The sequence below is a fragment of the Coturnix japonica genome, chromosome 3 (genome assembly GCF_001577835.2).
Source record: "Coturnix japonica isolate 7356 chromosome 3, Coturnix japonica 2.1, whole genome shotgun sequence".
Taxonomy (NCBI): domain Eukaryota; kingdom Metazoa; phylum Chordata; class Aves; order Galliformes; family Phasianidae; genus Coturnix; species Coturnix japonica.
The window spans coordinates 16205888-16231466 of record NC_029518.1 but is presented as its reverse complement, the minus strand read 5'-3'; the positions used below and the strand labels follow the sequence as shown (position 1 = coordinate 16231466).

Below are 25579 nucleotides of genomic sequence, written 5' to 3'. Positions count from 1 at the left end.
AAACAGCCTTTCTTAGTGAGAGAAAAGAAAAGCTGGTTGCTGCATGTTGGTGAGCAACCGCTGAACAAACTGTCTCTAAAATAGACCAGTAACAAAGAAAGAGAGAAAGAAAAAGTAAGCAAGTAATGGGTGCTGTTGCTATAAAACAGACAGTGATTGATGGAGGACAATATTTTTCCTCCAAATGAACTCTCTCTCTCTCTGAGGTTACCAATTACAGTAAGCTAATCAGTGCTCCTTAGCCAGTAATCCACTCCTCAGATGGCACAGTGCATTTGTGAGGCCAAGCTGTGGGCTGAGGCCTTGCTGCTCCCTTCCCCAGCCCAGCTCCAACAGCAGCAGCCAGTCATGGGCTGCAGTTATGTCCAACACAGCTGTGGGCACAGGCTGTTCTGTTACCAGTGTCTTCTCTTCAGCCCTATTCTCCAAGCTCCTTTTTGCCTCTCAGATGGATGCCAGCCCTTCTCTTGGAAACATGAGGGTTGTAGTGGATGTTGCTGCTGGGGAAGGTTTGATTTCAAGGCCTGAATGCAGGCAAGCAGTTGCTTTGCACCTCTGCCTGCCATGGCGCCGAGCAGGTGTTGCTTTTCAGTGCTGTGCTGCAGTGTGTCTGGTTGCCTTCACACTTCCACCCATCTTTCACCATGATTTATGACACATGGCAGTGTGAATAAGTCCGGGAAGCTGGGTATGTGAGGAGGGGTAAGAAGGAGACAACTCCAGTCCCCCAACAGCCCAGCAAGTCGCTCTATGAACAGAATCCCTGGCTGGTCCTAGCAGTGAGTCATGGAGCAAAATGAAGCCCATTCCTGCTGTTTTTGTTGCCAGAGCATTTAATTGCTGCTTCAGCCTCCCAGCCCCGAGGAAATGGCAGTGGCCTCACAGCTATTGTCCTTTGTCCTGTGAGGAAGCGCTCTGGCACCGCTGCCTGTGAAGTGCTGAGACCGGGGGAAACCACACCACACCACACCACATCACACAGTGCTCAAGGGACTTTGCCAGCCACAGGCCGAGGTTCATCCCTCTTGTGATGGGCACGGGGGCAGATCTGGTCAGACTTCTCCTTTCTTTGCATCCCTTGTCCTCTTCTGAGATGAAACAGGTCCTAAAAACTGCATTCAGAGAGCTTTGGAAATCATTCTTCTTCAAGGAGCAGTAGAGACCCTAAAGAGCATGTAGAATAATGAAGATAATGGAAGTAAATTCTCTCACCCTTGTCATTGCAGGAGGAGGTATCAGGCTGCCAGGGTGGTTTTGGGGTGAAGTCCAGGCTGAGCTCAGCAAGGGTGGTGCTCCTTCCTGGATCCTGCGCCACCAATGAAGAGAGGCTCGGGGCCCTGGGCTTTGTTTAGCTGGAGGAGAGCAGGACAAGAGGGACCTAATGACATTCTTCAGTGCTGAAGAAGAGGGTGCCAACAAAAGGCAGCCAGGCATCTGAGGTACCAGCAGACAGCATAGACCGTGGTCATCTGTTGAAATGGGGGAGTTTCCAGACAGATACAAGAGAAGTTCACTAATACAATAGTTCAGTGCAAGAACAAGCTGCCCTAGCAGACTTGGGTCTCCATCCCAGGGGTCTAGAGCAGAGCAACCCAGTCCAAATGCAGCGCTGGCACTGCTGTGAGCAGGAGGTTGGACTAGAGACCGCCTGGCATCTCTCCCACTTTATGTTTACCTCCTGCACGGAGGTGGAGAAGGAAGCTGCTTTCATCCCTCGCCATCCCTTGCTGAAACCACAGAATGAAACAGGGAGGGACCTGCAGAGATCTCAGGGCAAACTGCGCCAACAAGTTCGGCCCTCGGTGATGTTTCCTCTGAGCTGAGCGATGCTGCCTGAAAGGCAATTGTCCTTTAGTGCCATCTCCTGGGAAAAAGTCACATTTCCACCCTTGTTAGCCTCGCTTCTTGTTCTGTTTCACCTCCTCCTGCTGAGTTTCCTGCCCTCCCCTCAGTTACTTTGCCAAGACGTAACTACAGGATGTTGAGCCCGGTGTTTTGAAACTCCGTGTCCTGTTTGCAATTGTTCCAAATGTAAAGACATGGAACACTGTTCTCTTTTTTGCTGTTGTTGTTGGCGTGGGTGGTTTTGTTGCTGGTGTGTATTTACTTGTTTCCCTTCTACACCCAAGAATGTATTGTACTGCAGCATTCGTGTGTAAGTAGCCCACATTGCTTCATTGCTTTAATTCTATTGTTGTCAATTATTCACTTGAGATTTTTCCCTATGCTAATTTCACTCAGCTCCTTTCTAGTGCCCCACTCATTGAACTCTGGTTTCCCTTGAAGGTTATAAGAAGAAAGCAGCAGTACTTTTATTCCTCTTCTCCTTCTCTTCTCTCTTCTCTTCTCTTCTCTTCTTCTTCTCTTCTCTCTTCTCTTCTCTTCTCTTCTCTTCTCTTCTCTTCTCTTCTCTCTTCTCTTCTCTTCTCTTCTCTTCTTTCCTCTTCTTTCCTCTTCTTTCCTCTTCGTTCTCTCTCTTTCTCTCCTCTTCTCTCCTCTCTTCTCTTCTCTTCTCTTCTCTTCTCTTCTCTTCTCTTCTCTTCTCTTCTCTTCTCTTCTCTTCTCTTCTCTTCTCAGGAAGGAACCTTTTGACTTTATTTGTTGTGGTGATGACTCTAGAAGGAGGATGCAATTGGTGCGGGGGTGTGATGTAAAATATGTTTTGACCATATCCATCTGAAATCAAAGTGGGATGACTGCAAAGCCCTGCAGAAAGGGCTTTATTAGATTTGTTATATTATATGTAATGATTTGAAGGTGATGGGGATGGAGGAGTGGCACTCCTGAAGCTGCTCAGGCAGCGTGGGCACCCCCCGTACTGCTGCTCATCCAGCATCCCCCTACCTGAAAGAAGCAGGTAAAGGCATATGCTAGAAAACCAGGTTTATTTCCTTTCTCTGCTAAAGCTATGATGGTGTCACCATATTCAGGTGGAAGATTCCTGTTGCTCTAGTGCCATTTGCCACACTGTCAGGCTGGCAATCATATCACAGATCTTCATATTGAGGACTCCTCCACGGACTCCTCTGTTGCCCATGAGGAAGATCAGGGCTTTGGGGGTCCAGCCTACACAGATGGATCTGCTGTCACTACCTTTGCGTATGATGTCCATCACGTTGTCTCCTTCCACCAGCAGGCTGTCACGAATCACACTGCACTTCTTCCCTGCAATTGTGATTCCAGTCATCAGGAACGTTTCCCTGTCCTGGCCTGTGATCAAGTTTACTTCATGAGGTGAGACAGCTGACAGCAGCCCTCCTGGCTTGGCCCTAACTCATGTTATCGGAGTGGCCCACAATGGCCACATCATCAACGATCTCATTGTCCAGGATGTAGTCAATGTAATACTTACAGCAGTTCATTGTGGCAAGGCTGCATAAATCTCTCAGAAATATGAAGCACTGCCCCTCCTTGCTTTTCTGGTCTTGCCTTGGTCTTGGCAAGCTGATCCTAAAAATGTTGGTTTGTGATCCTAAGCAGGGAAGCCAGAGGAACCAATGTAGCAGGCTCCCACTTTGCCCTCAGCAGAGACCCTGGAAGCTGACAGAAAGTTCCACAATGTTAGCAGCCACAAGCAGTATTACGATGTTGCATCTGCCTAGCAGCAAGACCCTACAGAGTGCCATTAATGAGGCTTTCTTATCAGGTACCCACCAAGAAGGAAGCTCTGATTCCAGGATGCCCTGGGTTAGCTTACTGAGGTCACAAAGTTCATCAGGTAAATGAAGGTAAAATGGCACCAAGCAGTCACTTGGTCTCCCCTGAGCATCCTCTTCTCCAGACTGGAGAAGACCTCCACAGACCTGGAGGTGTGTGAGAACTGTGCGATGTGGCCCTGAGGGATGTGCTCCGTGGGCTTGGTGGGGATGGGCTGACGTTTGCAGCACTTGATGATCTTAGCGGTCCTTTCCAACCTTTACGACTCTATGATTCATACAGCATCCCACCACGCCGAACTGCCACAACCCCGCTGGAGCCGCGGTTCCTGCCGTGCGACTACGCCTAGCTCCCTACACTGCCCCAACCACCCGCACCGTGACATGGAATCACAGAATGACCTGGGTTGGAAGGGACCTCAAGGATCATGTAGTTCCAACCCCCCTGCCTGGCAGGGCCACCAAACATACACCTTTACTAGATCAGGTTGCCCAGGGCCCCGTCCAACCTGGCCTTGAACACCTCCAAGGACGGGGCATCCACAACCTCCCTGGGCAGCCTGTTCCAGGGCCTAACCACTCTCCTAGTGAAGAACTTCCCCCTAACATCCAACCTAAATCTTCCCTCTTTTAACTTAAAACCATTTCCCCGTGTCCTGCTATTGTCAGCCCTTTCGAAGAGTTCACTCCCCTCCTGGGAGTAAGTTCCCTTCAGGTATTGAAAGGCTGCAATGAGATCACCCTGCAACCTTCTCTTCTCCAGGCTGAACAAACCCAGCTCCCTCAGCCTGTCCTCATAGGGGAGGTGCTCCAGCCCCCTGATCATCTTTGTGGCCCTCCTCTGGACCCTTTCCAAAATCTCCATGTCTTGTACTGAGGGCTCCACACCTGGACACAGTACAACAGATGGGGCCTCACAAGAGCAGAGTAGAGAGGGACGATCACCTCCCTATCCCTGCTGACCACCCCTCTCCTGATGGAGCCCAGGATCCCATTTGCTTTCCGGGCTGCCAGAGCGCACTGCTGGCTCACGTTGAGTCTTTCATCCATCAGGACCCCCATGTCCTTCTCAGCCGAGCTGCTCTCATGGACCACTCCTCCCAGCCTGTACAGGTGCCTGGGGTTCTTCCAGCCGAAGTACAAAACCTTGCACTTTGCCGTGTTGAACCTCATTATCTTCACCCGACCCCAGCTCTCCAGCCTGACCTCCAGCCCGCAGCGCCCGCCCTCCCCGTGCCGGAAGGGGCCGGTCCCGTCCCGTCCCGCCCCCGTGTGGCCGCCGTCGGATCGGCGCGGCGCTGTGTCGTCATGGCGGGGCTGCAGGGTCTAGTTCTTTCTGCTCCCCGGGGCTGGCTATATGGGGCGGCGGCGGCAGCGGCGCTGGGCGTCCTGCTCGGGGCCTGGCGCTGGGCTCGCGGGAGAACCGCGGGGCGCCGCCGTCGCCCGGGCCGGCTGCAGCGGGTGGGCACGGTGTGCAGCCTGTTCGTGTACCCCGTGAAGTCGTGCCAGGGGGTGGCGGTGCAGCGGGCGCAGGTGACGCCCATGGGGCTGCAGTGCGGGGACATACGGGACAGGTAGGGCGGCCCTGCGCGGGGCTGCTGGGGTGGGGAGCGCTGCGCCGGGCCTCGCGTGTTCAGCTTTGCTCCGTGTCCTTCAGGTTTTGGCTTGTGGTCAGGGAGGACGGGCACATGGTCACGGCTCGGCAGGAGCCGCGTCTCGTCCTCATCTCTACCGGCTGTGAAAATGGTTACCTGACCCTGAGCGCCGAGGGGATGAAGAAGCTGAGTCTGCCCGTGAAGCTGCCCAGCAAGAACCCGGTGCGGAACTGCAGGTACGGGACGGCGGGCCGCTGCCGGGGGTCCACGTATCCCTCCCTGCTCACTGCATGCTGGGGCCGTCCCTCAATCATGTGCTTTGCAGGAGCGGGTGGTGGTTGGCATTGTGAGTAGAACTGGCAGGTGAAATTCTCTGCCACATGATATGCAAAAGGCCGGGATTGGTGGCCACAGCAAAAGGTCCACCTCTGATGTGATAAACGGTAGTGGAGATAAATCTCCACAGGGAAGATAACACGGTGTTCAAAGACCGTAAGTTGTGATCTTTAGTCTTCACACCGTGTGGTGTTCACTTGTTTGCGTTTGCTTGCCAAGTTGTTCTCACTTGGGTGAGTAGCTGTATCTCAGCACCTCGGTCCTGCCTTTCCTCGTCTCTACCACTGTGTGCAGCAGCAGTTTTGGGTTCAGCTCTGTGTCCCCTCCCAAAGCTGTTTCAGGTGAACTGCTTACAGGCACTCATCACGTTCTTAGAATCCTTAAGGCTGGAAAAGACCTCTGAGATCATCAAGCCCAACCATCCACCTACCACCAATACTAGGGATGGGCCTGCCCTGGTTATTTCACTCCTATTGAAATCTGCGCTGGGGAGGTGGAAGGAGGAAACACCTCTTCCCTTGTAGAATATCAATTCGTGCCTAAAGTTACTTGTATCTGTACTTTGTGTTAGTTCCTGCAGGGATACTGCTAAGTGCTGTTGGTTTGGATAGTGCAGAAGGTGAATGTGCCACCTGGTATAATTAAAACTAAGAGTGGTAGAAGGGAACTCTTATTTGATCCCAGATTATTCCCTTCCAGCCTGTCAGTGGGAGTTGCTGCTTTGATGCACCATACAACCTGTGGGCAAGGAGAGCGTGATGCCTTCAGGTCGGTGCTGGCTCATGCCCAGTAGTAGGTGGGAGCTGACGCAGTGCAATATTGCATCTGGCTGCAAAAGGCTGTGTAGGTCTGCACACGCACACTGAACACACACAAATAAATTTGGGGTGTTTCTGAAAAGAAAGTAAGCAAGCAGGAGTGATCTGTCAGTGGCTCCTTTTGCTGGGGGCAAGAATAAATTGATCTTTTTTGGCAGCAGAAGGAGCTGGAGCCCTGAGCCTTCCCATGGGTGTTTGTGAGGCTCTGGCAGCAGGAGAGGGCTCCGAGGAGCTGGGTGCAGGGTTGGGTGAGCTACCTGGGCATCTGCATGCATAAAGCTACGTAGCACGTTGTTGCAGGGACAGAAGAAGCTGCAGAGCATTTGTAAAACAATGACTATTGCTGGAGATTATGTATTGAGTTGAGGTTTACTTTGTCCTGTGAGGAAAGTGTTTCTTGCATAAATTTGTTTTAAATTCTGCTGCTGGTGGCTTTTTGTGCCCCATGGACTTTGCTTCCATTATAAATGTTTAACCTCTCCTAGCATCTGGAATAGCTCAGTATCTTAAATTTGAGCTTTGCTTGTTGAATTAGTTGCCTGTTGCCAGATCTCACTGGGGCGAGATCATGCCAGCGGCCTCATGAAAAGCTGGCGTGTATCCTTTTGTTGTTGTGCCTAATGAGGTGAGGGGAGCAAAGCCATCTTCCAGAGACTTCCTGGGAGACAGAGAGTTTTTGGGGAAGGGTCTTGTTGAAAACAGTGGTTCAAGTTTGTGCTGTACTTCCTGCTCCACTTAGTGAGCTGACAGGCTGATTCTCAGGTGGTCTCTATGTAGTGTGTGATTTGATTTTGCTGATTTTTTTTTTTGGTGGAATGTGTAAATACCAGCTTCTAACAAATTATTTTGCAGCCCCAGCTGTTTCATAGTTCAAATACACATGGCGTATGCAGATCTATTAATGTCACAATGCAGTGGGAAGAGATCTATAGGGGGCAGAGTTTTACTCAGCTTTGGGTAAATTTTACAGCACTAAGATATGAAGGAAAACATCCTTAACGGTCAGAGACGATATCTGCAAATTCCAGTTTCTAACCACATCCTTCAAAACGCCACTCATCATATTAATTGCCTTTCAGTTAATTTCTGGGTAGGGATCTTTTGGTGTTAGTCATAAGTAACTGTAAGAAAATGCTTATTTTCTGCACTTGAGAATAGACAAACAGGTTTGTTACTGGTTGCTGTGTGACACTTAGCCCTGGGCACTTAAAGTCTCTATGGCTCATCCTTTTACCAGCTGGTGTTGTCCAGCCACGTCTGTGTTACATAGCTCCCTACTAGAAGATTGCACACTGGATATGATCCTCATGCCAAATTGAGATATCAGCTTCCACCTTGTTAATTCAGGTGGTTTATTACCTGTATCTAGTTACTGCTGTTAAAGTGATTTTCTTACTTGTGAACAGTGACAGTGCTTGAGCCCTTGGCTTTCCAGCTAACATGCTGATATGCCTTGTGATCCTTTAGGGTGTTTGGAGCGGATATTCAAGGCAGGGACTGTGGTGATGAAGTGGCTCAGTGGATCACCACATTCCTGAATTCAGAGCCATATCGGCTGGTGCACTTTGAGCCTTCCATGGTGCCACGAAAGTCAAAGGATGTAATAAACCTTTTCCGTGCCACTGACAAGGTAAATGAATGTTGTTTTTCTTCCTTAAGCCACCCATACTTGCACAGAAGTTGTGGCAGCTTCTCTAATTTCAGCTTAATTTTATTAACAGAAGCTTAATTTTACAGTTTGAGCAAATGAAAGCTGTAGCAGTTTCTGAAATAGCAAGTAAAGCAACACGCCATTTTCTAACTAACTTCCACCAAAACTAAAATCTGAATATAGCATCTTAATACTGCCAGGTGAATACATGGCCTCCTATTGCAACATATCAGTGTGTAACTTACTTTTGCCACTTACTCCCATGCTCTTACAGCAGCTTGACAATTTATTTGTGCTTGTTCTTGTAGGTTGCCTATCAGGATTGTAGCCCAGTGTTGATGATCTCAGAAGCTTCCCTGGATGACTTAAATACCAGATTGGAGAAGAAAGTTAAGATACAGAACTTCAGACCAAATATTTTTGTGTCAGATTGCGGTGCTTTTGAGGAGGTAAAATGGATCTTAAATGTTTCTTAAACTCAATTTCCTTGAGATGTGGTGTCAACATGGATGAGGAAAGCAGCTATTCTGTGATGCACAGCTGTATTCCAGAGATATACGGCCGTTGTGCACTGGAATCCATGTGAAACACTGAGGGGAGGTGACAGGTCTGTGAACACTTAATTAACGTAGCAAAGGATGACATCAGTGTATTTAAGTGACAGTTTACTATTAAAGCTTGCCTTTAGGTGTGAAGTAAAGAAAGTTGTGCATGCTGTAATTGATCAGATTGTTGATATACCTTAACAATTTGCAAAATTGTGAATGCAGTGTTTTATAGCCTTTGGCACAAAAGTCAGACTGGCCCTTGTCATTCTGCAGTACCATCACTACATCTCTGACTGCATTCTGGTGGTCCTAAAAGCACTGTTTCTGAAGGTATCTAGTGATGAAATTGGTACCTGTCAGTAAATTCAGGGCTTTCAGCAATTAATTCAAATGCCTCAGCAGAACTGTTCCCTTGGGAAAGTTCATGTTCCTGGATAAAAGGTCATGTGGAGCCTAAGAAGCGGAGATTCAACAGTCCACCAGCTTTGAGTAGGAGGTAAACTGTACCCTGCTAGGGTTGATAATAGGCACCATAACAAGGTCGAAGCACCAATTAAAAACTTAGTCAACAGCCATATTTTTTTTGTAAATAGGTTTTTGACCGTGTATGGGACCTGGTTTATGTAGTACACAGCCTTTTGCCTGGGCACACCCACCAAAGACCCGATATCACAGCCCCAAATTAACATGGCGCATATGTGATATTAGACTTTAATACGTACAGCAATCCCAGGAATAGATGGCAGTTGGTAGAAATAGGGTGAATATTCACATATTGAAATGTATCTGTGTGCTTTCAGTCATGGGGATGCGTGCTTTTAAAGGTGATCATCTGGAGTGGTAACTGCCTGTTCAAGGGGTGACTGCTGGGATTGGTTGTGTCTAATCTGTGTATAAACCTTTCCTTAGGACAACTGGGAGGACATTCTTATTGGTGACGTGGAGATGAAAGGGACTGTGTGCTGTGGAAGGTAAACATTTGAGAGTGTTACTTTACATAGATGTATAAAGATTTATAGTAAAAAATAAATAAATGTTAATGAATTTGGTGCTGTTTGTCATTGCAGGTGTATTTTAACAACTGTTAACCCAGACACTGGAGTCCTGGACAGGAAGGAGCCTCTGGAAACATTGAAAAGGTTGTGAAAATACCAATGTGTTTCAGGCTGTGTGATTAGATTTAGGCTAGATGCCAACATGTGCTAGGCTGTTGTTTTTAGAGTGGTTTTAAGTATGTGTGGGATGTAATAACACAATGCAAAGATCTGTGTTCATTGGCCTCCATTCCACTTCACGCAATACTGTGTGGTAAGAAAATTCAGGAAGTTCTCTCTTCTTTCTTGCAAACTTTACATTCACTGCTGCTTTCATTGGTGCCAGTATGAATGCTCGGTATGGCAGATTCTTCAGGAATTTTAAAGGTTTGATTTTGGAGCTTTAGCATTTCTTTTTTAATGTAGCTTCTGCGTATGTGGTATATGTAAGAATGTGTGAGTGCAGTCAGGTTCTCTCTCTCTGTCTGAAGTGCTTAGTTCTCTTATTTATAGTGCTTGTTTAGTTTGTAGTCTAGTGTGGTGGTCCAAGCATCCTATGTCCTCTCCACTGCTTCTAAGGAAGCGTTCTCTCTTTGCAGTTACCGCCTGTGTGATCCATCAGAGCGACACATATACAAATCCAGCCCTCTCCTTGGAAGATTATTTGCTGTTGACAAAATTGGAACCATTCAGGTTGGAGACCCTGTGTACAAGATGATCGAGTAATGGCAAGCATTTTTATCAGAAGATGACTTTTCACTTGGATACATAAGTTGCTTATCTGTAAACACAGTCACTGATGCAAATTCATACGTTTTTTCTTATTCCTTGCAATGTTTTCAATGCTATACTTCTTTGTAAGGTGAAGGGTTTCTTTTGAAGCTATAAACTGTCAATCATTTTAGATCTTATTATCAAACAGCGTGCGTGTAGCAACCAAGTCTTTAGTTTTCTGAAGGGTGTTGTAGAAGGAAGTCTATGACAGGATAAACTTCGCAGCACTACTGTGGGTATCACACCTCCTGAAGTTTTATGTGGAGCCTAGCATCGGTATCCAAACTAATTTTCAAGGACTTTGCTTCATGTAGTAGATACATTCAGTGCCTATGAAGAACTTCTACCCTTATCCGTTATTCATTTAGTTCTTACCTCCCTGCTCTAGACAAATGCCAGGAATTTGTGTGAAGCTGATAACCGTACAATCTTTTATGTTTTATACTGCACAGAACTGACAGGGATGTGATGCAGAGGGAATGAACTCTGGATGGTATCAGTAATTTTTTTTTTTTCTTTAAATGTAACTTAGTCGTGAAAATGAGAAAATCCAGGTCATTGTGAAAAAATCCAAGCCTGTCATCTTTTGAATGCTTGGCTGTCCGATGCTTTGTTATGAATTGCTAGATCTGGAAGGGCTGTTGAACTAGCCAAAAAGAGGAGTAATTAAATATGAAGGACAAGTAATGATTCAGTTTTGTGTTTGGATTCTTTGTATTCTGCTGTGAATATGAAACTGGAATTTTGTTGCGTGTTCACAGCTCAGACCTCTAAGATGAAGAACCCTCATGCCTTTGAGTAAATTCAAATGAATGTACCTGGCAAGCATATGGGGAAGGTAGTCTTCTGTTATTTGTGAGCTCCGAATTGCTCCAAGTAGCCTTTATTGGCTGAGTGTTGCATCAGTACTTGGTTTTCCTGTGATGGACAAGTACTCAGCTAGGTCTGCACATCATGTATTGGTACGTAGTTATGCCTAACGCGGCAACTAGTAGGAGGAAGTGATGGAGAAGTGTCTGCTTTTAAATGCAGGATAGTCCTGAGGATCACTTTAAAATAGTGTTTGTTAAAAATCCTGAATATTAGAGGCTGAAGCGTAATGGAATTCCTGTTAGTGCTATTAAGCAGAGGCTGCCTGCTGGCCTGCCAAAGCAATTAGTGAAGTGTGTTTGTTCATTAAGTCAAAGAAGTGGAATGAACGAGCTGAAATTTTGCCTTTGGCCAAGTGTACTTTTTTGTTGTTATTTGAGCACCACTTTAGGAGTTACATCACGCATGGAGTGACATAGATTGTGTTTCATTTTGTGCTGTCATTGATTAGACTAGTTTTCAAGTGAGATAGTCTTCCCAATGAAAAACTGCATCTCTGTTCCTGTTAGGAAAATGCTATAGATCTAAAAACCTGATTTATCCCTCTCAAAGCCCCTTAGAGAGTTTGGTTAGAATGCTAAACTGAGTGTGCCCTGAGTATTACAGATTTGACAAATGATGTTTAAATCTGTTATGTGGGGAGCTGAAGAGGGTGACTAATGAACGTTGTAATATAAATATGTTCTTGTAAATGCTGAACTGCTGTAACTTTAGGAATTGTATTTGAATTCACAAGAGCTGTTTTGGAAATTGACTGCAAAACATGATGATATTTTTGTAATTGTGCACTTTAAGATGTTAATGGTTTTTCTAACGATAAAGAAAAGAGCTGTAGTACAAAATTCTATTGAATCCTGACTGTTTTAAGGATTAAAACTTGTTAATCGTTTTTCTTTGTTTTCCTTTTTGACATTTAACTTCTGCTGCTGTTTACTCAACTTTGCATGTAATTAAGGAGAGTTTGTTTAATTTTTTTGTTTATTTTCCTGCTTAAGTTTGGGAAAGTATCCAGTTAACCAGAGGAAGCCATACATATAAGAGAGCAGAATCATTGGGCGTAAGTGGTCCTTTACCTCAACTTCACAGCTCTTATGATCAAGATGATGAAAAAAGATACTTAACAGTCCACCATCTTTTCTCCACAGACATAAAAAGCAGGGAAAATTCTGAAAGTAGGAAAGTGTAGTACAGTGATGTGAATACATGAGATGTGAAATAGGAAATGCCCTAAATAGGAAGCCAAGTCTTGTTTTAAATCATTTCTTGGGCCAGTGTAGTTCTTGTGCAACTGTGAGTGTGAAGAACAGTCCTTGCTGGCAGAAATATCCTAGTTGCTTAGGATTTGAGGGGGGTGCATTGTAAGTCAAAACTTGCCCTGAAAAACAGAAAGAGCTATGTTTTTGCATCTTAAGGAGGGGGAAAAAGCCCTCCAGAGGCACTGCTTCACTTTGTATGAGAAGGAAAGAGATTCTTGGCATTTGCTACTCCCAAGTAGCAAAGGTGTGTGAAGAAAGGATTGCCACAGTGTTCAATTCTAGTTTCTACTAGAAACTTACATTGTCTCATTCTCATTTTAAGGTCTTTAAGAAATTCCCTGCCCTGGGCAGATGCAGAGCTGAGGGCTACTACGTCTACATACTTTCTTTCTTGCAGACCAAAAGTGTCTCCCTGTCCTCCCCAAAACAACCAACAGCAACAAAAACTTCCAGTCATTCCACTGGGGAAACAACCAACAGGAAAGAAAAGCTCACCACCAACACACTTGTATCAGTCTTTTCTTCAGCCAGAGGAGTTGCAGGGTCCCTCCATCTGCTCAGCAGGATGCCAGTGCTTTCCCATCAGGGAGGATCTGTTCTGGAGGAGCAGTTCTTTCATTTGTTTATTGTGAAAAAAAACCTTCCAGTGCCTCAGCTCCGAGTCACAGAAAAGTTGTATTACTGATCAACAAATGGATTTGTTTATTCACTACATGTAACTGTAACAGAGACAGATACCAGCATCTTTTTACTGAAATTGTGTTTTCCTAAGATGTTCTGTCAAGGTGAGTGTACTTACATGATCATCTTCCGTGGTCCTTTGAATGCCAATGCTTGTCTTGCATTCCTCTGACCTTTCTGCAACTCAAAAATAGCTGATCCTACCCCAGTGAACTTTCTATGTAAATAAATACAGTTGATGCCAGCTAGTTTTGAAGAAAGACTATATTTAAACCTATTCACTAATATCACATAATTTCTGCCCTCCCTCATCCCCTTGGGATTGTTTGGCCTTTTTAAGTGGTGTACATTTGGATAAAGTAAATGTATCTGGCATGCCCTTTCCGAAGGGTCTTCCCACAGTTACTGTTTAATATATCTACCATTAATCCAAGCAGGAGAGGCCGGTGTATTTTATCTAATTAGCTAGAGGGAGCTGTCAGATTGCATTTCAGACTGGATTGGAAGACCTCAAGATGCATGAAATGAAAACAGGGGGAAGCAGGCCCAGGTGAGTCTGGATGCAACTGCAGTTGTACTCATTGTATTCTAAAAAAGCTGATACAGTATTCCTAATAGGCATCAGAGAACTGGTTTGGTTTGGGTTTATTTCCTCTCCCTCCTCCCCCAGAAAATCCTTTCTCACTTTCTTTGGGGGACAATATAATATGGACATTGCATTTCCTTCATTCTTAAACCCTTCATGTATTCAGCTGTTCACAGTGTGTGTGTCAGCGTGTATATGCTTCTATGTATACACGTTTATCATTGAATGTGTAAAGGAAACTTCAATATCCAAGTAGCATGGTTTGCATACTTTGCTTTTGCCAGGTTTCCCTGCCCCAAACAAATATCTGAAGGCATCTCAAGCTGGCAAGATAGCAATAATTTCCATTTTATTTCCATCCCTGATTGCTTACTTTTTCCCATGAGAAAATGCTTTTGAATGACATTTAACTTCTGTAAGGGACTGGAAGCTTCATTCCTGCAAAAATGTGAAGGTTCCCTGGCTTGCTATTCTTGTTTCATTCTCACCACAACCTATTATAGATGCCTGCAAGGATTTTTTTTCCTCCCCTGGCAGATCTCCACTGAAGATGAAGGCATCACTTTTGATACATCTCTGGGACTGAAAACTTACTGGCATCAGTAAAGTACAGCAAGATGTGACATTAGTACAGCTTGTCCCAGTCCTGGATGAAGTTGTCTCCTTGTGATAATTAGCTTTTGAAGCTTCAGAACAAAGCTTTTATTTTTCTTCACTTTATTTTTCTTTGCTTATTTTTGTCGTTCATTCTTCTGTCTTAGTAACTGGAAAACAATTTGGTTTATAAGGGACCTTATAGGAAGCTTTCTCTACATGTTGCGCCTCCATCCTCCCATTACATTTTAAGTGCACTTTGTCATACAATGGCATGTCCCTTAGAGTTTCTGGGTATTCAGTCATCTTTTCTTTAGGTTGAACATCTTTCCTAGACTTGCATTGGCTCTCCATCCAGTGGATCGTTTGGCTCTCAGGCAGTGGGGTGACATGGCTGGCTGTACTTAGATTGAAGTTAAAACCTTGGCATTCAGCAGTGCCAAAAACATAAATAACTGACCAAAATCCTCTTTACTAATCTGTCCCAAATGAAGTGTTGTACATGGTTATTTTCAATTTGGTTGCATCTATGGCCAGAACCAGTCTGGGCCCTGCCAGCAGCATTGCTAACAGCAGCCTGTGCTTTGGGGTGTATGCAGTTGAGTGCGGACCAAAGCCATGCCAGGAGAAGTGACAACAAGCACCTGAAGGTTTCACACAGGTGAGCTGCTTGAAACTGTTGGTGCTGTCAGTCTGATCACATCACAACTCTTCTTCCTGCTTCTGGAAAAAAGACAGAACCAAAAGCAAAAGGAACCGTAATACTAAGGCATATGTTATCTGTTGACACGATGGAAAACTGAATTAGTCTAACATCTTTAGAGAGCACAGCAAATGTGTGGTTTCATTGCTGCTTTCATTTATACTTGTCAGAACTCACAGCACAATATGGTACATTTTCACCCTCTGTTTTTGCTGGAAGTTGCTTTTAGAGTGACTCATTTGTTTGTGTTTTCTATGGTTCCAGAGACATTCCACGTTTCAGTAGCTCTGCTTTTGTCTGCTCTGTGCCTTAGTCACTGGGATCTAGGTAATGTCTTCAAACTGTTACATTGAAAGGTGTGTTAACCCTAGGAAGTCCATCCATTATCTCACGTACCCAAGAGCCAGACCTGAAACTGAAGCATTTCACTTGAATAAGGTGGGTAGGATTTCGCTTGTGATCTCAGTGTGCTGTGCATGTTCTTTGCCTTTCTCCTTTCTTTGATATCATTTATTTGAACACCACTGCAGAGATTTGTGACCTTAAGCCTGACTGCTTACTCTTCAGAGCTGTTTGTTTTTTTTTTTACTGTGAGCTGTTTAAAGTTTTAGTGATTAACTTTCCACAAAGGAACATCTCTGCTTTTGTTAATATGCTGTTTATGTACAAATGCAGTGCTGGCAAAGTAGAGATTTTGCTGTAAGGCCTGTTTTGCTGAAGCCAACATCCACAAAATGCCAGCATGGTCTGCTGTGGGGGACTTGGATGTGTCTGTAAAGGGTTTTGTTGCAAACCAGCTGAATTCTACCTGCTTTCAACCGTCTTGCAGAACTCATAAACTTTTCCCGGGTGAATGAATTCAGCTTGAACTCTCTATCTGATCTTAAAACTCTGTATGATGTTTAAGTCACCATAAATGTAACAAAGCCTGGGTTTCCAGGAAAGGGAATCATTAATTTGCGGGACCGGTGTCCTTTGCTGCATCCCTGAGGACAGATCCAGCTGAGCATCTTTCACTCTTGCCTGGAGAGGCTTTGCATTTGGCAACACTGTGTCCTAAATCTGTGCTAGCTCTACAGTTGTCAGCAAACTGTTCTCCTACCCTTATGTTTTTCCAGATGTTCAATGAAGTAAAGCCACATTTTATTCTTATTGTCGGCTGTTTGACAATGCTTCTGCTTTTTTAAATAAATACAAGTCTTAAGATCTTAAATCAGTGATAAAATATAAATACTCTTTAAAACTACGTTGGAATAGAGTCACTGTTGCTCACCTGTTAGGACTTTATGGCTATGACTGGAGCTCAGATCCCTCTTGGATGGATGTTTTGGGTAGCGTTGCCACCCTTGCTGGGTAGGTGGAAGCCCAGCTCTTTCAATAGGGATTTTGGGTGGGATCTTTCTTGATGTCTGCAGGGAAATTGCTTTACTGTGGAACTGGCTGACCCGTATATCAATGGAAGTTGTCATTGTTTCCAATAGAAAGAAAACCAGGCCTTCAGGGGTTTAATTCATGTACTTCCCTTATTTCAGAGCATTTCTGAAACAACTGCCACATTCCCTTCTGATTAGAGTTGTGTTGCATGAACCTCTGGAAAAGTATTATCCCTACCCAGATCTTAATGACTTGCCAAGTTTTATTTATTCTTTCCTCTCTTGTCACCAGGTGACTGATGTTCAGTCTTGAAGCTTTGCTAGCTGTGTTTACAGCATGAGTTTACTCTTCCTACTAGAAAAATGGTCATGAAATGAATATAAAGTTATTTTAGAGCATGTGTTTTATCTGACCAGCAGAGTGGGGAAGTTGACAGAATATGACGTGCAGGGCAGCTCTTTGGTACTGTATTTTGTCAAGCAGACCAATGTGACTAAAACACAAGCTGATGGAGAAGAGCACTTTGAAAGTATGAAAGTTTAATGCTGGGTGTTGGAAGGTGAAAGAAATAAAAATTGGATTTTCATTTTTCCCAGTCAGAGTTTTTGGGCAATAGAAAGTGGAGTCAGCAACTTTTCATGCTGCTATAGTTATGTTAGTGTAGTACAACTGGGTTCCATTAACATATCAGAAGTGTATTAGAAATAATTTTGTCCAGTCATTATTACTGTAAAGAATGAATATGTATGGTCAATTTTCTATCCAGTGTCCTACTGTCTGTCTCAGATGGGACTGTTTTTTGGATAACAAAAGCAGCAGGCGTGTTTGGGGACACATGAGCTTGGGACAGTTCCAGCTGCTGTGAGCAATAGCCCTTCATGCTCGTGGCTGCTTCATTCTGTCATCAGAACAAGCACTCGGAACTTGAGCAAACGAGCAGTGCTTCCAATGAGTGTGTTTATTTACAGCACAATTCATACTGAAGAGTTCAAATCAACTGAAGTGCTAAAGACTTTGCTTAGATCGGGTTTATTTGTTTATTTTTAAGGAGCCTAGATGTATGTGACTCTATGTTATGGGGTTTGGTTATGATCAGCTCCTGGACTTTGTTTTATGTATTTTGTGCACCTCCATCCCTAAACTCATAAACGTAGCCACCGAAAGAAAATTATCAGATGGCAAATTCACACACTTGGAAGAAGAGATGGTGGCTTTTAGAGGTAAGTCTATCCAGACCTCCGTTGACTAGATGCCTTCTTCACAGGCTTTTTTGTCAAATGGTTGAGTATCTTGAGAAAGACCCATGCTAATAGAACAAAATGTAGTGGGAAGGTGGTTAATGTGTTTTGTCTGTGTATGCTATGGTGGTATCTGAGTGATGGCAATCAGGATTTCCCTGTTCTCCATAATTCTCTCTTTGCAGCAGCCAGTGCAGGAAAGTTGATGCAGTTGCATTTTGCTGTGTTAATGGTTATTTCTTGGTCTGTTAGTGGAAGTACATAGGTGGGATAGCAGGAGCACAGGGGTAGGCAATCTTCAGATTATGGGATTAGCATAGTTGTTTGGAGGTGAGCAGTGGGGTCAAATGAATGAGACTTCTGTTTAGAGGTGACCCCGTGCAGCCCTCTTGTGTTTCACCTGTGACATGGTGAGTTGCTCTGTGCTTTCCTTGTGAAGGAGATGGAACTGCATGTAGCAATAAACTTTCTGAACTGTCAGGACTGTTAGATATAATCAGCTGCAGAAGTGAAGGAGGAGCCCCCAGTCCCTTCCAAGCCATTCCCTGGCACCAGTGCAAGCCCAACTCTTCTCCCACCAAGTGCTGGGTTTGCTGACATTCATCCACTGTTTTTATAAGCCATGGAGGAGGGACAATAGGTTTAATAAACATGCTCAGAGCACATAGATAAAGTCTGTTAAGAAGTGCTAAATCAACATCAAAACATTACTTTAGGGACTTTGGCTTGCTCAGTAGTTGTGGAAAAACCAAAATCTCTTCATCTCCACAATTACTTATTTTGATACTGTATTTACATCCAGGTTTTCTCTGTCCCTTTTGCACGGTGTTTTTCCCTCATTTGGATGAATCTTTCAAACATAAAAAAAGCTAAAAGAGCATAGATTAAAAGGAGATGATGTGATACTTAGCGCCTTGTTAAGTCATTAATTTGTGGTTAAAGAAGATTTTGGCTCAATGCTTCATTAGGACCTGGGGTAGCCAATCACTACAATATAAGAAAAAGTGTAGTTTAATCCATTAGAGCTGAGTATTTGAATGTATTAATATATTAACATGACTAAATGTGTATGTGTATCCTCAGTAAGCCGTGTGCAGAAAAGCTTACTGGGCTTTCGGGATGTCATGTACTGAGCTCTGAGCAAGAGCTGTTTTTTACTGCTTGGATGCCCTTTCCCCGCCCCGTGTCCCATCTTATCACCACTCCAGCCCCGGGTCTCTGCTATTTTGACACCTGTCGGGTCTCGAGTTGAACCCAGTTAATTAGTTCATACGTTGTTGGTTATTTCAATAAAAATACCAGATTGTTTACTGAGAAATTAAGCAATCTGCCCCTGAGCACAGCCTCATGGGACATCCAAGGACAGCTGTAAAGTTCTTTTTAAGAAGTTCTGGTTAATGTCAGCTGAGAAAGCTCTTGGTAAACAAATGAATAATTGATTGCTCAGCTTTCACATAGCTACTGCGTTTCTGGGCTCACATGACTCATTTGTGAACCATTCCTGTCGTCCTAATGCCATAACATTGGAGAAATGATGATTGTTTCTTGGAGGATTCTTCTGTGGACTTAGTTGCCAAGACCAAAGCTGTAATGGTTTGTTATTATGACCTTTGTTATTCCATTAGGCTCAATAGCTTTAAAAAAAAAATTTAAAAAAATGATGTGTGCATACTTTAGGAAAGTTTTTACCCTTTACATTGACCTGACATCATAGTTTATACTCCAAAATGTATTAATGACAAAGTAGTGTTTTCATGTCAGGAGGACAAATTTTAACAGCTATAATCTGCCCTAACTCATCATAAATATAAATGTATTGGTAAAACAGACCTTGTTAATGCAGCCAAGACAAATGCTGGACTATATTTCAAACCAATTGAGGCGCTAGTCTATACCCTGGCGTGGTTTTTTCTAGCGAGGCTTCAAATACATTATTGTCAAAACACTGTTAATGTGTGTTTTCCAGAGGGTATTGCGGAGCTGTAATGACCCCTCAGATGCAAACAATCCCGGTCGTTTTTCTCTATTACTCAAAGATGTGTAAATGTCTTTGAGGATACAGAAGGGCAAAGGGAGCATTCAATTAATATTGTTTTGATGGGTTTTTAATACTTTAAAAAATATATAAGCAGTAAAAAAAAAAAAAAAAAGCACTGTGAGAATGACAGTCCTTGCAAATTGGCTCGTACAGCAAACAGTTTAATTTGCAATAAATTCTGTGCATTGTAGTTAGCTGATGAGGCAGCCCCTGCGGAGATGACATGAAGTAGGCTTGCAGTTTCTGATTGCTCTTCAAAGCTGATGTGTGGAAGCGCTCCTTTCTGCTTTTGCTCCTGTGAATTCATGAACCCTGTGCCACAGACAGCTTTGCCTCCTGCCTTGCACCTTTCATTGTATTCTTTCAGAAGTCTTTTGTGCAACTGGAAAGGCAGCAGAACTGGGTCAAATCTGGCTGTTCTTATGTGGAGCTTGAGCAGAGTTCCTTCACTCTGCTTGTAGGAGATACTGTGCTGACCAAAGAGATGCTCACAGGAGAAACACCCCAGAGGGTCTCACTTTGGTTAAAAATGGTACTGAAGAAATGTCTCTGTCACTTAAAATGACCCCCCAGTAAGGCAACTTTAGGAATGTTTGTCCTGTCTGGGATATGAGCTGATAAAGAGAAACAGGTATTTACTTCTATAAAGAGTGCTAAGTATGAGGGCTGCTCCAAAAGTAATGCCTCCTATTTTACTGTGTTAGCCCGCAATGTGAGAGGTGGATATTGGTGTTACAACAGGAGAGGCTGAACTTTCCCACCAATATTCCATTATGTGTTGTTGCTGTGGAACAGATGTCAGCACAGAGGCAGTCTGACACAATGGCGTCTGACATGGAAGTGAATATGAAGCAAAGCAGTAGAATTAGATTCCTGCATATGGAAAAAATGACTCCCATTGACATTCATTGACACCTGCTGAATGTGTAAACATAAAAAGTGGGTGGTGCCTTTTGACAGTGACACTGGTCGCATCAGCTGATGCAGGTTTTACAAACACAGCATGCAAGCTTTTGCTCATCACTAGTAAAAATGCATAGCTAATGGTGGTGATTATGTTGAAAACTAGTGTTTTGTAGCCAAGAATTTGCTCTATCAAACAGTGTTATTGTGCTTTTTGTATCTGTTGTAGTTTCCATGGAAATAAATAGGATGCACTACGTTTGGAGCAGCCAACATATTTAAAGGCTCGTCTCTCTGGTTTTAGGCCTAAATCCTCATAGAAAACAGTCTGCTTCTTAGGAATCCTGGATGCAAAACTGCCGTGCTTCTGCTTGGTGCTGTTTAGCTATGGAGTTAATCAAGCACAATTGCTTAAAGCCCTGGAGGGAAGGATGTAATAAATCTTGGAGTATTTGTTCTGGTTTATGGCTGAGAGAAGCTGCATAACATGAAATCAGATGTTATAAACATTCACAATGACACATTTTCCTTACTTAGGGCACTGTGGCATGAGTCTTGAGAAACTAGACAGGGTATGTCCTAAGGGCTGGACACGTTTCTTTTCATTTTATTTATTTATTTTCATAATAGAAGGCATTGGTTTCTGAGGGCAGGGATGAGTTTGGCAGCAGCGAGCTGCTGCTGTACGTCCTGCTCTGTCGGATAGAGGGCAGTCAGACACAGGGGATGGGCTCAGCCTGCTCCCGCTTGCAAGCCTACCTCTAAGGAATCCTTGTTCATCTGGGAGAAGGGGATGTGGAGTCATGGCACCTGGGTGCTCCATGCCTCTGGAGCTGGAAGCATCCGTGGGCAGTTTGGAAGAGACGATTCCTAGGGCTGTGGTGGTTTTGCTGATTGCATGTGGAGCTTCTCTTTGGAGATGGAAGCAGAGAGATGCAACAGCCAGATGAAAAATCGTCCTCCCTTAAATATGAATGTCCCCAAGTTCCCACGCACAGCACGTGGCATCCCTGGGGACTTGGGTTGCTGGCTCTGGGAGCAGTGCTGGGAGCCCAGCCATCTGCCTCAGCAAGGATGAGTTCCTGCCATCCCCGCTGTGCCCCTGTTCCAGGGGACACTGTTGTGGTACATCTGAGTCATTCAGTACCCTGTTCCTTCTGCAGTGGGTGTCACTCACCCTTCTTTGTCTGTAAAACCCAGCAGGGAGCTGCAGCCCTGAGGATTGCCTTGTTTGTGCCACCTCTGGGATGCCCACACCACACAGGGCTCTGCTTCAACCACAGTCCTGGTGGCTCAGTGGTGCTCAAGTCGTTTCATGTTATTTTGTCTTTGCAACAAGGCCACACCATGAAGTATAATAATCTATTATTATTATTAGAACAATTTCCTGGGGAGCTTTTCTTTTATTTGTTTTTTCTTCTTTAACATTTAGGTTTTTAAGAGAGGAACCAAATTAATAAATAACCCAGGGAAAATGGATTGGAACAAAGGGGCATTCAACCAAATTAAAGAGTGGCAAATTTGAAACAGGTTAGAGGAAGCACTTTTGTCCAACATGTGCTTGGGCTGAGGTGATAGTAAAGGCTGAGAATTGAGCAGGGTTTTAAAAAGATGGGCATTCAGGTGGTCAGCTTACTAACACTGAGAAAAAAAGGCTTATTATGTTAGCAATACAAAGAAGCATGGACAATGACAGAGAGGATGATGCAGGGAGCCATCGGCAGCACCAAAACTTGAACCCAGGTGTCCCACATGTCATCCATGGGGACATCCCACTACATAGAACGCGGCTCTGGCCTTCAAAGGGGCCATTCATGGGACAAAGTGAGCAGAGCTTGGCTGCAGACATTGGTGACAAATCATAATTGTGAGTGTCAAGAAATTTGGGTTTTATTCCACTGCTTCAGTGTTGTTGTAAAAATAAATCTCTTTGGAGATATTCATAAAATTTAATGGATGTCTTGAATAGAGCTTTTTTTTCCCCTCCCCCTTTTTTTTCCTTCTACCAACCTAATAAAATGTACTGCTTTTTCTCCTAAGTATTTTTATATTAGCAGGCAGTGACTGTTGCTGGAGTAGAACTGTCCCAGTGCCATAAAGCGACTCCAGATGGAGGCCCTCTCACCATCCACTGCCTTCAGGCCTGAGTAAAGCTGAAAAGTAACGCTTGTCCTGATGATCACCAGCTTCATCCAGGATATACTGAATGTGTTTGGCTCAGGGAACAGCAGTGCTCTCCCCTCTCAGCATCTGATTTATCATATGTCCGTTCAACAATAGTTCTGGAATAATTTTTAGATTTGCTTGAAGTAAAGGCAGAAAATTAAGATGAATGAAATGGGACCGATGCTCTGGGCTTGACAGAAATCGCTCCCTGAAGACCTGGTGCTAAAAGTCACTCTGAATGCTTGGATGCAGTGCTCCTGGCAGATGCTTTTTCCAGCTGCTTGGGAAAGTCACCGCCGCCCGCTCCCAACAGCTGATGTGGAGACGTGGCCAAAACCTTCTCCCCGCAGGAGACACAGCAGCAATGCCACCACTCCATCCAGCACTGGGAAAGGCTTGGAATGTGGATCCAGTGCACTGCTGCGATGATGGAAGTTGGCAAAGGCAATGGAAGCCCACCACCACTGTGACCAAATGCTACCCAAAGGAATATATATATATGGAACATGAGTAGTGCCTGCTGAGTAGGGAAGGAGAAAAAAAATTGCTGCACTTGTAGGTACGTTTCTGCTCTGGTGAGGCAGTGAATAGACCCTGCATTGTGTTCCTTCTGTGCTGGAGAAGGCAAAGGAATGAGCCAACCTGGGGTTTGTAGCACAAAGTAGCTTTGTGTCATCCAAGATTTTGGCACTTGTAGGTGAAAAGAAGCACCACCCCTTCTTGCCCAGTTTTTGTATACTGTGAATTTTCTTCTGAGATGACTTGAACGTTCCACTTTTATTCCTTTTTTCTGCCTCCTGATGGACTTTATGTGCCTTCCAAGTGACCTACATTTAAACAAGTCCTGGCAGCCATGCTGTTGTCCTGCAGGCACGTGGTATTGCCGTCGCTGTTGGGCAGTTCACATTTTGGTGATGTGTGTCTCATTGTTAAGCCTCCAGAAGCCAGCAGTGCAAGAGTCACAGGAGCATCCCTCTCCTGCAATGCCTGGCAGTGGCCTGGGTGCTCTGCATACATGGCTGTGCACACACACAGGGAGCTGACCGGTGAGGTTTCCAAGCATTCCTCCACTGGAAGCCATCTGTAAGCACACGCTGCAAGCCAAGTGCTTGATTTTCTCTGTCCTTGCAGCAGCACACCGTGGCTCAGCTGTGCACCACGTTTTCCCCTTGCAGAAAGCTCAAAGCTTTCAGGGAGGTGAGTCGTGCTGCATTGTTGGATACCAGCTCTGGCAGGCTTTCTTCTGCACTGCAAAGAGCCAGCAGGAAAGCAATTACAGGAGCAGATGTGACTTGTGACGTAAATGTTCTTTCTGGCTTCTTTTGCTGGCTTTTTTGTTTTGTTTTAGTAAGTCCAGCAGGGTGATTCCAAAGCCTCAGTCAGCTGGTATGTGAGATATATGGGCTATATGGGTTCACAGTGGCAATTTCAAACCTTTCTCTGATGGAATCAGGTGTAGAGACAATTTGCTGCACTGCACAAGTCGCTTTTTAAAAGGAAATGAGCAAGTAAGGCGGTTTTTTTGGTAGAAGCTTCTGTAGGTGTATCCTGTATAACCCTGGGTGATTCCCGCTGTCCCATTAGCTGCCTTACTGGTGTCTGTCCTGAGGAAGATGGAGGAGCGATATGTAGTGGTAGCTCAGTAGTCTGTATCTCATATTTCTCTTGCAGACAAATTAATTCCACAGTTGAATTAAATCATTTAGGCCTGTAAATCACTTCGTTTTCAGGACACTGAGTAATTTCTGCTGATGCAATGATAACAAAATATGACCTTCCCAGGTGTATCTTTGCCTGGTGTTCTGTAAGGATGGGGCCAGCAAGTTGCCATGTGTTTGGTCCTGCTTTGTGCCAGCTGTCAGTGGGATGGCTGAGCCAGCTGCAATGGCTGCAATGGTACCCAGGGAAACCAAGAACCCAAGGCCATGAAGGTGTGGGGAGTTGACTGGGGCGGCCACTGGTGGATGAGTGGTGAGATGTTGTGTTGTTGGTGGGCTTTTGGTCGGTGGGCAGTGTGTTTATATCAGTAACCCACAAGCTTGCCATGGCAAATGCCGTGTGTTTATGTGAGTGGAAGTAGACACCAGATGGCTGGAAACATACCCGATATTGCTGCCCAAAACACTGTCCTGGGCCTTGAAAAGCAAGTCTTGCAGTGACATGGCACCCCAGAAAGAATTGAGCCAGATAACGGGACTCATTTCTGAAATATAACCTTATAGACACCTGGGCTGAAGGACACAACATTGAGTGGGTGTATCACACAGCCTCTATCACCACATTTTTGTTTCTATTTCCTTTTTCTTTCTTAGTAAATAGATTTTTATTTCAAACCCGTGAGTTCTACGATGAGCAAATGGCAGTGTGGATTTCCTGCTCTCTGAGGAATGGTGGACAGGAGGGGAAAGCTTGCTGGCACGGGGCAAGTAGAGTTGAATTTGTGGCACCTTTCCATATGAGGGCTGGATTTCTCACATTTATATGCCTTTATTTCTGGATGCTCCATTCTGCACCCTGCCTCACCTCCCATCCCCAACCAGAGACCTCTCCTCAACCCAGCCAGGCTTCCCAGCAGCTCACCGCAGGCCTGCTTGCACACAATGGCTCCTGTGGGTTTTATTGCATTTTGCTTTTCCTCTCTGCGTGGCTCACAGCCAGCAGAGATATTCTGTACAGAGATAATGGCTTTGACTTTATCATTCACCTCTCATGTGTCTAAAAGGAGTTAAGGACACTGAAAGCTTCCAAGAAAAATAAA

The 25579-nt window shown here is 44.6% G+C and overlaps 2 protein-coding genes across 2 annotated transcripts; one reads left to right on the top strand and one right to left on the bottom strand.

Moving 5' to 3' along the window:
• Positions 1 to 2511: 2511 nt before the first annotated feature.
• PFN3 (profilin 3) lies at positions 2512 to 4109 on the bottom strand. The gene is given in 2 exon segments (XM_015857160.2): positions 2512 to 3272; positions 3274 to 4109. Coding segments are annotated over 2 exon segments (435 nt in total). The 5' UTR covers positions 3363 to 4109; the 3' UTR covers positions 2512 to 2926.
• An 840-nt stretch (positions 4110 to 4949) lies between these two features.
• On the top strand, positions 4950 to 12171 carry MTARC1 (mitochondrial amidoxime reducing component 2). The gene is made up of 7 exons (XM_015857272.1): positions 4950 to 5230; positions 5314 to 5487; positions 7873 to 8035; positions 8365 to 8505; positions 9514 to 9575; positions 9672 to 9743; positions 10238 to 12171. Exons 1-7 carry the CDS (start codon positions 4965 to 4967, stop codon positions 10362 to 10364), a joined length of 1005 nt encoding a protein of 334 aa, XP_015712758.1. The 5' UTR covers positions 4950 to 4964; the 3' UTR covers positions 10365 to 12171.
• Positions 12172 to 25579: the final 13408 nt, after the last annotated feature.